Source organism: Astyanax mexicanus, unplaced genomic scaffold (assembly GCF_023375975.1).
Source record: "Astyanax mexicanus isolate ESR-SI-001 unplaced genomic scaffold, AstMex3_surface scaffold_32, whole genome shotgun sequence".
In the NCBI taxonomy this organism is placed as follows: Eukaryota; Metazoa; Chordata; class Actinopteri; order Characiformes; family Acestrorhamphidae; genus Astyanax; species Astyanax mexicanus.
The window spans coordinates 3,614,701-3,628,163 of NW_026040042.1; the positions used below are offsets into that span (position 1 = coordinate 3,614,701).

Consider the following 13,463-nt stretch of genomic DNA (forward strand, 5'->3'; position numbering starts at 1 on the left):
GTGCTTCTCTGACTAACACTGAATGGTCACATTGGTCTGGTAGGTTTTATTGCAGTCTTTTCTAGTCATGAACAGTGCTTAGTTGCTAAGTATGCTAATCCTACCACCTAAAAAGAAAGCTAACAGCATCACAAACATTACATTACATTACATTACATTACATTTGGCAGACGCTTTTGTCCAAAGCGACTTACAATAGTCAAGTACAAAAGTAATAGAAGGTAAAAACATTTTTAGATAGGGCCTAAAGTAGATCAAAGGGAAATAATGGGATAGAGAAGTGAAGGAGGGGAAGAAGGAAATGAGGTTAGAAGTAGTTCATTTTTTAGAGGTGTTAAGAGAGTAAGTGCTCTTTGAAGAGCTCTCTCTTCAGGAGTTTCTTAAAGACAGTGAGAGATTCTCCTGATCTGATAGTAGAAGGTAGTTAGTTAGAGGTGTTAGGAGAGTAAGTGCTCTTTGAAGAGCTCTGTCTTCAGGAGTTTCTTAAAGATAGTGAGAGATTCTCTTGATCTGGTAGTGGAAGGCAGTTTGTTCCACCATTGGGGAACTCTGTATGAGAACAGTGTGGATTGCTTTGTGTGAATGTTTGGCAAAGCGAGGCGATGTTCATTGGAGGAGCGCAGCAGCCAGGAGGTAGCATAGGAAGGAGCGCAGGAACAAACATATGTATCAGACAAGAGTCTTTTATACTACTACAATTTTAAATACAGTTCAATTATATGGTAAACCTTAGTGTTTAAACATGCTCTGTGTAACACAGTATAAGTTAAATGTGTGTTTAGCTGTCAGTGAGATTTGTCCTTCTGTCTACAGGCTGGAATTCTGCAGTATTACAGGAGAAGACTGTGCTGCTCTGGTTTCAGCTCTAAAATCAAACACCTCCCACCTGAGAGAGCTGAATCTGAACTACAACAAACCAGGAGAGTCAGGAGTGAAGCTGCTCACTGATCTACTAAAGGATCCTCACTTTAAACTGGAGAAACTACAGTGAGTTACTGATTTCCTATAACTTTTACTGAAACATCATGAACAATAAAAGTAGATTAAACCAGTTAAAAATACAATTTTCTCTCCAAAGGATCCGTGACTCTTCACAATAACATGAACTACATTGAAACAAACATTTAGGAGAGAAATGCAACAGATTTAGCCAAACTCAAAAAAATCTTAAGTAAAAGCAGCAGTGTGGGACCACTTTGGATACTCGCAAAACAGACGTGATGATGGGTAAACCATTTGCACACAATATGGAAAAAAAGTGGCAGCTAAAGGAGGAAATACATTAACTTGTCCTCACAGCTCTGAAAACATCTTCCCTCTCTGAAGATCAAAGTAGTTAATCCTGGCGAGAAATGTGTAAAATCTTGACTAAAGAACTTGTCTTTTCATTCCTGCACAATCCACGTGTTAAGTGCCAGCAGAAGTGTAGAGTCATCTGAACTATGGGAACACAGGTGCTGTAAAATCTTGTGCGTGTGGCCGTGAGGCGTGTGCTAGGACCAGTGTGCGTGGCCATAAACTTCACACTACGATGGATAAAATCAGGCTCGGTGTAGAAAGTTTAGTACATGCAGAGACAGTCTGTCACATCTGTCAGTCTGCTAAGATTGAGCCCTGAAAAAATCAACTTGCTTACATTTCTGCACAATAACCCGGTTTAATTAATAAAACATAGAAATTCAACTGGTACAATAAAAAAATTATACCAGGAAAAATGTTGGAGTGCTCCTGCACTTTTTCTCACCTTTATGTTTACAAAGACAAAGCATATTTTTTCTTTCTAAAGAGACTCTTTTTTTTATTTAAACATTTAGGATTTTCCTCCTAATATTTCAGTTTTTGCATAATAGCAGGTGTACATCTTATTTTTGGAATGAGACATTTTGTACATGCCTTTACAACAGTTCCAACTTTCAATTATAATAAATAGTTCATTAAACAAAACATTTTTTTCATTTAGTTAAGGGACAGTGTAACAACCATAATACTGGGATAATCGAGATAATGCTGTTTTTTTTCTGAGGCGGTTATCATAACGTACACTTCTGTACACCTATTATTACAGGAGTAATGGCTGTTTTCTGCTTTCCAAAGTTTATCGCAGTAATTTTTAAGATTATTTTCTTGTAAACAGAATGCAGAGTGGGGAGGGGCAAAATATTGTTCAAAAATGGCATTAGTGTGCTTCTCTGACTATCACTCAGTGCTCATGTTTGTCTGGTAGGTTTTTCTGGGTGTGTTTTCTAGTCATGACCAGCTGCCGATTGAGATATCAGAAAAGTAAACTCAGTCACACATTGTTAAACCAAAGAAACTCAGAATTACAAACTAAAGACCGAGTTGAGTAAGCTACAAAATATGTTAATGTTTTGGAAACAAAATGTTAAGGAAATATGTTAATGTTTTGTGGTGAACAGAATCAAAAGCTGCACTTTAACTCAATAAGAAGGATGTTTAGGTGTAAAGTATTAGCAGAGTGCAGAAGCTCATTGAAGACTCTGAATAGAGCGGTCTCAGCTTTGTAGTGTGTGTGAAATCCATCTTACAAAGTATGCTTATCATACCACCTAACAAGAAAGCTAACAGAACCACAAATACATTTATCAGATGAGAGTAAAATTAACCTTTTATACTGCTACAGTTTAAATATTGTTCAATTATCTGACTAACCTCAGTGTCTAAACGTGCTCTGTGTAACACAGTATAAGTTAAATGTGTGTTTAGCTGTCAGTGAGATTTGTCCTTCTCTCTACAGGCTGGAATTCTGCAGTATTACAGGAGAAGACTGTGCTGCTCTGGTTTCAGCTCTAAAATCAAACCCCTCCCACCTGAGAGAGCTGAATCTGAACTACAATAAACCAGGAGAGTCAGGAGTGAAGCTGCTCTCTGATCTACTGAAGGATCCTCACTATAAACTGGAGAAACTACAGTGAGTTACTGAATTCCTATAATTTAACAGAAACATCATGGACAATAAAAGTAGATTAAACCAGTTAAAATTTCTCTCCAAAGGATCCGTGACTCTTCACAATTACGTGAACTAAATTTAAACAAGAAAGGGATAGGAGATTCAGGAGTGAAGCTGCTCTCTGATCTACTGGAGGATCCTCACTGTAACCTGGAGAAACTACAGTGAGTACTGAACTACACACCTGTGCACACACACCGGCAGTCACTGTGTAATATCAGTATAATACACAGATTATAATTCCAGTTAACATGTAATAATTAAGAAATCTGAAACACAGAACTTAGCCACAGTGGAGACTTTTACCAAAAACACAGCAGGATTTTTTCTGGGTTGGACTGAAGTGGTGGGGTTCAGTAAGGAAGCACTAAAGATACAACATTTATGAAGGGCCATTGTTAGCAGTGTCTGAGCATTAAATTACTTTTCCCCATCAGAATCTGAAATACTTGATTAAGTCCAGAGGGAAATTTCGGTTGTTACAGTTGCAACCATTCATGTAAACACTACAAAATTCTCTACTCATTTAATCTACACAATAAAATATTATACAAATACAAATCTAATAAAATAAAATGACCGTAGTTTTAGTAATAAATCAAAGAATTTCCTGTATAGAAATTCTAATCATTGCACCTATTTTTGATAAATACTATTACTCAAATGCAAAGAATAATAATACGAAAAGTAAGTAGAGGAAGAAGCACCATAGTGTCACATGTTGAGGGAGGAGTTTTAGAGTTTTATCACCACAGGTAGGAAAGACCTCCTGTGGCGCTCTGTGCATTTTGGCAGAATGAGTCTTGCACTAAAAGTGCTCATGTGACTCACAACTGTCCTATAGTGGGTGGGAGAAACTGTCCATAATGTCCTGCAGCTTAACCAGCATCCTCCTCTCTGACACTGCCCTCAGCAAGTCCAGCTCCACACCCACCACATCACCAGCTTTACAGATCAGTTTGTTGAGTCAGCTGCTGCCCCAGTATGGAGGATATCCCTCGCCACCACATATGCCGCAGAAAATACAGATGATTTTGGCCCTTCCAATAAAGGTCATCAGTGTTCTTAGCCCAGGCAAGTTTATTGTCATTGTACAGTCCCAGATATCTGTAATCCTCCACAGTGTCCAGACTGACCCCCCTGATGACCAGGGGTCAGCAGTGCCTTGTTCCTCCTCAGATTCACCACCGGTTCCTTAGTCTTTTTCACATTGAGCTTTAGACTGTTGCCCTGTACTCATCCTCCTCACCCCTACTGATACACCCAACTATTGCAGAGTCATCAGAAAACTTCTGAAGGTGGCAGATCTGTGGTGTAAATGGTGAAGATGAAGGGAGAGAGGACAGTTTTCTGTGGTGCTCCGATGTTGCTAACCACTCTATCAGATACACAGTGCTGCAGGCATACATACTGGGGTCTGTACAGATAGTCTACAATCTAGGACACGAGGGAGGTGCCTACGTCCATTTCATTTAACATCAAACAACAGGTTGAATGCTGTTAAATGCAGTGGAGAAGTGGAGTGGAGAAGAACATGACCCTCACAGTCCTGACTGTTCTGTCTAGGTGAGCATAAACTCTGTTGGGCAGGTAGATGATGGCATCCTCAACTGCCAGGAAGGGCTAAAAGGTAAACTGAAGGGGGTTCAGAAGTGGCTGGACCATGGGCCGGAGCTGATCCATTAGCATACGGCAAGTCCAATGTTCCTTCCTCTCTGGTAGGACAGTCCACGTACTAAGTGAGTGTGGTAGTGCCTTAGCTATAGTGACGTGGTTAAAGTCACCTGATATGGTACTCTGGTGATGAGTTTGAAGATGTGTCACTGTTGAACAAATGACATCACCCGCCGATGTTGGGTTGGCAGAGGAAGGAACATAAACAGCCACATTGGGAAAACCCCCTCTGTAAATAATATGGCTTCAATAATAAGAATCCAACAGCCAGCAGCTCAATGTTCAGACAACAAACACATTTCTTGATGGAAATGAGTCCAGGGTCTCTCCCTCGCTCTCCCTGTGTGCTGCTAATTTTTCTGTTCTGTATTTCCTGTGTTTCATCCTCCAAAAATCTTTGGGAAGTTAGTTGTCCTGGTCATCATGCCGGCCAGCTTCAGTGTGATCAGCTGATCCCAGGTGTAAACAAAGCAGTCATGTTGCTGTGCAGCGCTGGAGGAGAAGAGTGAAAGAAGTACTTTTATGGTGAAAAAACAAACCAAAACTCCCTCTACTACCATGATTTGAGAGGGCACAGTTTCACTAAGTTGCCTTGTCAAAATGATATTGGAATGATAAACAATAATTAAAAAGAAGCAAAAAACACGAACAGTTGCTACTATAGTTTCATTATTCAGGAAAAAACATCTTTTCAAATAATCCTGGCCCTATGTGAAAAAAAAAAATTGCCCTCTAAACCTAATGACTCGGTTGTGCCATCCTTAGAAGCAACAACTGAAATTAAGAGTTAGTCCTAACTGTCAATGAGTCTCTGTGGAGGAGTTTTGCTCTTCTTTACAGACTTGTTTTAATTCCGCCATGTTAGAGGGTTTTTGAAGCATGAACAGCCTGTTTAAGATCAGCCACAGCAAATTTACAAAATTTATTTGTATAGCGCTTTTTACAACTGTTTTTGTCCCAAAGCAGCTTTACAGAAACATGATCACAGGACAAAGAATCAGGCAAAACATTAAATAGGAAATACAGAATACAGAACCCCCAGTGTTCACGGAGGCAAGGAAAAACTCCCTCAGAGCTGGAGAAGGAAGAAACATTGGGAGGACCAAGACTCACATTTAAGGGCGGATCATCCTACCACTGGTCAACGGCTTTAAAAAAAAAAAAAAGTCTTAATACGTCCATATAGGTTTTATGTATTCAGGATTATAGCAGCGTCACTAATGGAAGCAGTTAGAGTTCATGTAAGCATATGTGATCAGTAGTGGAGAGTAAGATGGATGATGAGCAGCTGATCTGTGGTGGGTGATGGAGAAGAGCTGACTTCAGAATCTTCCATCAGTTTGGACGGACAGGGGACATGAGAGCCTGAGGGACCAACATCCATCGGTATCGGGTCAGACAGGTGGGCAGTCAGTAACTCGGAGGAGCAGAGAGATGGAATTAGTTTTAACCGGATATATGTAAAACAGAGAGTATAAAACATTATCAGAGTGTAGCTGATGACTCCAGCAGATCTAAATAAAACAGCCTAACTAAAGGGAGAGAGACAGAAGGTAACAGACACGGAGGCACCCTGAAACACCGGCATCCACCCACTGCACCGTCCACAAACCTGAGTGACCGTGTGCAGTGGGAGAACAACAGCACCAGCATCTCAGTTTACCCACAATTCCCTCTGTCCATGAACCCCTCAATCTGCAGCCTTATCTAAAGGGAAAAACATTAATTACCAAAATCTAAACTAAACAAGTAAGTTTTCTTACTTGGGGAGATTATTCCAGAGTTGAGGAGCTTTATAAGAGAAAGCTCTTCCTCCTGCAGAGCTCCTCTGAATTTTAGGTACTACTAAGAAACCAGCACCCTGAGATCTAAGTAATCGCAGTGGTTCATAATAGGAGATGAGATCTCGTAAATACTCAGGAGCGAGTCCATGTAGGGCTTTATACGTTAACAGGAGAATTTTATAGTCTATGCGGAATTTGACTGGAAGCCAGTTCAGTGCTGATAGGACTGAACTAATGTGCTCACATGTTCTAGTTTTATTAAGGACCCTGGCTGCAGCATTTTGAACTAGCTAAAGTTTATTTAATTACTGCAGTAACATACTGACAGTAGTGCATTACAATAATCTAGCCTTGAGGAAATGAAGGCATTTACTTATTTTTCGGTGAAAAAAAAAGCTGTTCTAGTAACATTAGATATGTGTTTATCGAATGCTAGATCTGAACCTATGATAACACCAAGGTTTTTAGCTACTGAACCAGGTGTGACGGAGAAGTCGGCCAGATTTAACATTAAGTCTGATCATTTATTTCTAGCAGCTTTGAATTTCTGTTTCATCATTATTTAATAGGAGAAAATTGTGAGACATCAATGTTTTCACATCCTTTACACATTTCTCAATTTTCTTTATTCTCACTCACATTTCTTGATCAGAGGTTTAATTACCGCTGTTTTAATGACTTTGGGTACATGCCCCAGGGTAAACAATGAGTTTACTATCATTAACAGAAGTTTAATTATATATGGCTGTACCTGTTTTAGTCATTTTGAGGGAACTGCATCAAGTGTGCAGGTTGTGCTGTTTGATGAGGAGATAATTTTCTCTAGTTCTAGCTGTTGAAGTGGGTTAAAAACTCATCATAACTTCAGTAACTTAGTTTTGTCCTATATCAGCCACACCAGATGACATATTTATCTGTTGAATTTTATCCTGAATGTTTTCAGTTTTCTATCAAAGAAGTCCATAAAAGCGTTGCTGGTGTGAATGGCTGGAATCTGAGATTCAGTACCTGCCTGGTTTTTAGTTAATTTGGAAATAATACTAAAGAGGCCAGATACACTGATCAGGCTTTATTAAGTTCTTTCTATATTTGACAAGACTGCCTTTCCATGCAGAATAGAACACTTTCAGTTTAGTTGATCGATAGTATTATACATTTTGTACTAACTGCTTTAAGGTACAACTTTGATCATTGTACCATGGTGCAAGCTTTTTTGTCTCTCTTTTTTGTGTTTAAGGGGAGCTACACCATCTAAAATAATCATTTTCTAAACAACTGATTATTTTTTCTAGTTCCACTGAATCTGCTGGACAGTGTTCTAGAGTTGAAAATCAGGAAGGTTAACAGTAAGTGACTAAGAGACTATGTGCTATGCTGCACGAAAGTAAGGCGGCACCTATCTATCTATCTAGAGAAATCAGAATTTGCAAATTTACTAAACAATAATGATAGAGGCAGCTGTGTGTGTGTGTGTGTGTGTGTTTGTTAGGGAGGACTTTATCTGTATTTGTTTTTTTTATACATAGGCAGATTTTCAATTTGTAATCAAGCAAGAAAAAATTGTTCACTGAGTAATGAGAATAAGAAAAGAAATAATAGTATATAAAATATACTAATACACATCCTTCCTAAGGGATGTGTGTTTATATGTCAGTGTTTCTAATGGATTATCATTTCTCTCTCAGGCTGGATGGGTGTAATTTATCAGTTAAAAGCTGTGCAGGTCTGGCCTCAGCTCTCAGCTCAAACTCCTCAACTCTGAGAGAACTGTACCTGAGTAATAATAATCTGCAGGATTCAGGAGTGAAGCTGCTCTCTGCTGGACTGAAGAATCCACACTGTAAACTGGAGAAACTGTGGTAAGATCATCAAAATACAACAAACAGCATCTCACTTTCACACACACACACACACACACACACACAAACATGATCTCTTATGCAAATTAAATTAAGCAGGTGTGCTCGGTCCAGATTAGGCTGCCGATATTTGCAAAAAAAGTCGTATTGGTATCGGATCGGAAGGCACAAGAAAATGCCGATCCAGACTCCCGATCCAGTTTTTTTCACAGTCCGATCCGGGTTTTCCAGCGCACTCATTTAGATAATCTATTCCAGTTTTTGCTGTGTTTTCACCAGTGAGAGTAAAATCCGGTCCGCATTTTTCAGCACACCTTCAGCAAACGAGCATAGCATCTCCCCGGCCGGGAAAGATGAACTCCGGTCAGACCGGCTGGAGGCAGCGTTAGCTCCCTTTATGAAGAGTTTTTTCTTTGAATTTAATAAAGTTTTCTCTCTTAACATTATGATGTTTGCTTGTTGTGTTTTTAGTGTCATTATGCTTATTGTAGTATCACATCTCAACTAGTGGGTATGGGTAAATTTCACAATTATTTGCAAAAAAAGTTTATGAAACATGTTATGTTTCTTATTTATGCAACTAAAAGGTAAAACTGTGTGAAACGTAGCTTATTTTGATAATTTAGCTTTAATTGCTTTTAAAAAATTTTTATTATATTATGGTTACATTACTAACACAGGAGCAGGCTGACACCTGAGCATACTGAAATGCTCGTCTTTGTAAAAAAAGAATCTCCCCATCATGCTTGGACTGCTGTCAGGGCAAACAGTTGGAATTGAAGGGAGTGTGTAGATGGGATGGAGCAGCAAAGTGTGGAGGAGATTGGGGAGTAGAAGGCATTTTGCTTTTAAATAGTTTACAATATTTGCACTGATTTTTTTTTTAAACTTTGGTTTACACTTGTTCAAGAGCACTGATGAGTACAGTACTCGAGTACTGATGCTGTTAATAGACTATTTTCTACTCAGTTTGTGTGTTTTGCGTTTTTAATACAATTTACAATATTATTTGCACTTATGGCTTTTTAAGCCTTGGTTTACTGTCGCCATTTCTGTTTGTTATTTATTATTTTGTCTATTTTGAGTTTATTAATTGCTAAATAATCAGGTCAGTTTCTCCTTACCAACCATTGTGTATTATTCAAACACACCTAATTCAGCTGGCTACTTGTTATCAAGAGTAAAACGCTTTTCAACATGAGTTTGACAACAAAGTAAGTTGGCTAAATAACTTTAAACTTTAATACATGCTCGGATAGGCCGGTATCGGTATCGGCCGGTATCGGTATCGGATCGGAAGTGCAAAAAAAAATCGTTATCAGATCGGAAGTTCAAAAAGCTGGATCGGGACATCCCTAGTCCAGATACCAGGTGGAGAAGTGGAGACAAAGTGAAAAATATAGTTTGGGAGGGAAAGGGGAACTGCTGTGTTTTTGTTGGTGTGAATGACTGGAATCTGAGGTTTATTACCTGCCTGGTCTTTTCTATATTTGACAAGACTGTCTTTCCACGCAAAATGAAACACTTCCAGTTTAGTTGATCGATATTATTATAAATTTTGTACTAACTGCTTTAAGGTACGAGTTTGATCATTGTACCACATTGCGAGCTTTTTCTGTCTCTCTTTTTTATGTTTAAGGGGAGCTACACCATCTAAAATAATATTTTTTAAACAACTGATTAGTTTTTCTAGTTCCAATGAGTCTGCTGGACAGTGTACTAGAGTTGAAAATGTGCTAGAGAGACTATGTGCTATGCTGCATGAAAGTAAGACAGCACCTATCTATCTATCTATATAAAGAAATCAGTATTTGCAAATGTGTGTGTGTGTGTGTGTTAAGGAGGATTTATCCGTATTTGTTTTTTTTTATTATACATAGGCAAATTTTTTATTTGTAATCAAGCAAGAAAAGAGGTCACTTCAACTCCTACAGTTGCACTTATTTTAATTCACTGACTAGTAATAATAAGAAAAAGAATAATAATAATACATAATAAAGAATATAATAATTATCTCAAAAATATATTAATACACCTCCTTCCTAAAGGGTGTGTGTTTGTGTTTATATGTCAGTGTTTCTAATGGATTATCATTTCTCTCTCAGGCTGTATGGGTGTAATCTATCAGATAAAAGCTGTGCAGATCTGGCCTCAGCTCTCAGCTCAAACTCCTCAACTCTGAGAGAACTGTACCTGGGTGGTAATAAACTGCAGGATTCAGGAGTGAAGCTGCTCTCTGCTGGACTGAAGAATCCACACTGTAAACTGGGGAAACTGGGGTAAGATCATCAAAATACAACAAACAGAGCATCTCACCTTCACACATACACACACACACACATGATCTCTTGAAAAATATAAATTTGGAGGGAATGGGATACTGCTGTGTTTTTGTTGTGAAAACATTGTTTTACCATATACTTTCTAATTTTTTCAGCTTAGCAAATACAACATTCTTTTAGAAAAACAACAAAAAAAATACTTTTTATTCCCACTTTTATGGGTGTTGACACTTAATTAGCGGGTGTTTAAATACTCCTAAAAAGGCGAGCTCTGACTATGAGTTCTTTTGCTTCCTGCTTCTGTGCCGTTCAGACGCTTCTCTGCTTAGCTCTGCTATCTCTGCTATCTTTCATACTTTTCTTTATTTTTAGACATTTTCGAGCTACAGTGTCTGAGCTCATTATTTAGATTAGCACTAGCACTACCATATTTTGTTTCTTATTTTATTTTTTTCTAGTTTCTTTTGGACATTTTATAGTAGAGCCATAGGCACAGGAATCAGAAAAGTTTCTGTAGAGTGCTAAAGAAGAAATCTACAAGATGCCTGCTTGTGTGGGTTCAGAGCACCTGCGCTGCCAGAACTGCTACAATCTTCTACAAAGAATGACTGTTTTGGAAAATAAATTCGGTCCTTGTTATCAGAGTTTAAGGACTGGCATTTCTGCGCTGTTCGAGGACCATCGGAGAGTGGGAGTGCTGCCAGCGGACAACAGGTTTTTAACGGAGCAGCGAGCAGTGGAGACGAACAGAACTGGACCAGCAGATCATGTGGACATCCGTAATGTGAGTACAGCTGAAAGATATGGGCAAAACCAGCAATAGGTTAGCACTGGAGCTAAACCCAAACGGCATGCCACATACAGCTCTGTTGTATCCTTCACTCCTGCTAACATAGCACATCTGGCTAATGCTAATGCTAAAGCTATTGCTCGGAGATCACAGAGCACAGAGCCAGAGGAAATCAGTTCCAGTCACTTAGTTTGCAAAACAGATTTGAGCCACTGCAAGACCTTAATGACTTTTTAAATACCAGCCAGTATGATTCAGAAAGAACCAGAAGATTCAGCCATTCAAAACACCCCAGGAGAGCCACAGGGCTCAGCAGACACCCTTGGTTTGGGGGATGACTCTGTTCATGGCATGAAAAATAATCAGAAACTCATCGTTCGATGTGAGCCAAACATCACAGTTTCTGAACTGAATGAGAAGCTTCCAGCACTACTGGCTGAATACAGAACAGTGAAAAGGATTATTGCACAGGTTGGAAAGAATGATACAAAGAAAGAGGAGTCTGAGGTGTTAAAAGAGACTTTAATGATCTTTTTACCACACTGCGCAAGTTCAACATCCAGACATTCATCAGTGGTCCTCTACCTGCAAGGGGCTGCAATATGTTCTCTAGGCTGTTGGCTTTAAAACATTTGGCTTCAGAAAACCTGCAGGTCAAACGGACTGAACTTCATTGACAATTTCAATCTGTTTTTTGGGAAGAGAGATTTTCAGGAGAGATGGACTGCACACCAACAAGAGGGGAGTCAAATTCCTGTCACAGAACATAATTTTTTCTCTGTGCAACTTCTCTGTTCCCACTGGTGAAGACACGTCAGCTTTAACACCCAAGGACACTGTCTGCACTACAGAGACACAACATCCTCCCCCCACAGAGACTGCGGAGTTAAAGGATGGGAGCCATGTTCTTCTGTATCAGCTGCCGGAAACACCGCAACTGCATGAACACTCCACACCATCCTCCATCTCCACCTCATAATTATCCTCCTCCTCCATCTCCACCCCATCATCACCCCACCTGAACTTCCCAGCAACCATGGAGAAGCTGGTATCTGCAGGGACAAGGCTGACGCTTTCTCTGTCAGCGAGTCCTCAGGTACAGCGAAAAATCAGCTCAACTTCTCCTCCACAGTCACCTACTGCCTCACGGACCCAGCAACCCCCATCCCCACCACCACTACACTCCCCAATCAAGGAGTTAGAAAAGGGGACCAAAATGAAGCCCAGTGAACATGAACATGAGGAAGTATTAAACAACCCCCCCCCAACACAAAAAGAAGAGACAAGCTCCTAAACCACCGGACAGACAGCTCCGCTCTCGACTTCTTCACCAGCAGGAGCCCCTCCCACCTCCCTCCACCATAAGGGAAGAGGCCGCCACAAGTATTCCAGCAAACTGATATCTTTTGGGTCCGTGCTGCTACAATGGTGATGTCAGCAGTACATGTTTTCAAAACAAGTACGGACCCTGTGTGCCAGTTATCTCCCCCATTCCAGTTCTTATCAGAAGCAGAAAGAACAGAGAGTATAGGTCAGATAATGTGAATATATCCAACCTGCAGTATGTAAATTGTAACCCACAGTCTTTGGAACAAAACGCACAGGGTATTAAATTAGCTCTGCTAAATATCAGATCTCTTACTAAAAAGTCTTATCTAATTAATTATTTTATTACAAATTATGGGCTTGATTTTCTGTTTTTAACAGAGACATGGTTAAATTCTTGTAGTGCTGAAAGTGTATTAATTGAGTCGGCTCCACCAAACTTTAACTTTTTAAATGTCTCATGTACCGGCAAGAAAGGTGGAGGTGTAGCTATGCTGTTTAATGATACATTCCAATGCAAGCAGTTATCACTTGGAGACTCCACATCTTTTGAACATTTAGGTGCAGTTTTAAAAGGGACACCAAGGATATTACTAGTAATTGTCTATAGGCCTCCAAGGTACAATGCTGATTTTATTGATGATTTTACAGATATGCTGTCTTTTATTTCTACTGAATTTGATCATTTTATTATTGCTGGTGATTTTAACATTCACATTGATAATCCCAAGGATAATTATGCCAGAGAACTCTATGGGCCCTATTTTAACGATCTATAGC

The 13,463-nt window shown here is 39.4% G+C and overlaps 1 protein-coding gene across 2 annotated transcripts in view; it reads left to right on the plus strand.

Annotated features, from left to right (window-relative positions):
- LOC111188853 (NACHT, LRR and PYD domains-containing protein 12-like) overlaps window positions 1-13,463 on the plus strand; it is a 157,017-nt gene that overhangs the window by 125,371 nt on the left and 18,183 nt on the right. Inside the window, exons 8-11 of one of the 2 annotated variants that reach the window (XM_049472983.1) lie at window positions 814-987; window positions 2,756-2,929; window positions 3,013-3,132; window positions 10,391-10,564. In XM_049472983.1, the coding sequence (XP_049328940.1) occupies window positions 814-987; window positions 2,756-2,929; window positions 3,013-3,132; window positions 10,391-10,564 (642 nt within the window). The remainder of the gene's footprint in view (window positions 1-813; window positions 988-2,755; window positions 2,930-3,012; window positions 3,133-10,390; window positions 10,565-13,463) is intronic. The other variant, XM_049472984.1, reaches the window with a different exon arrangement.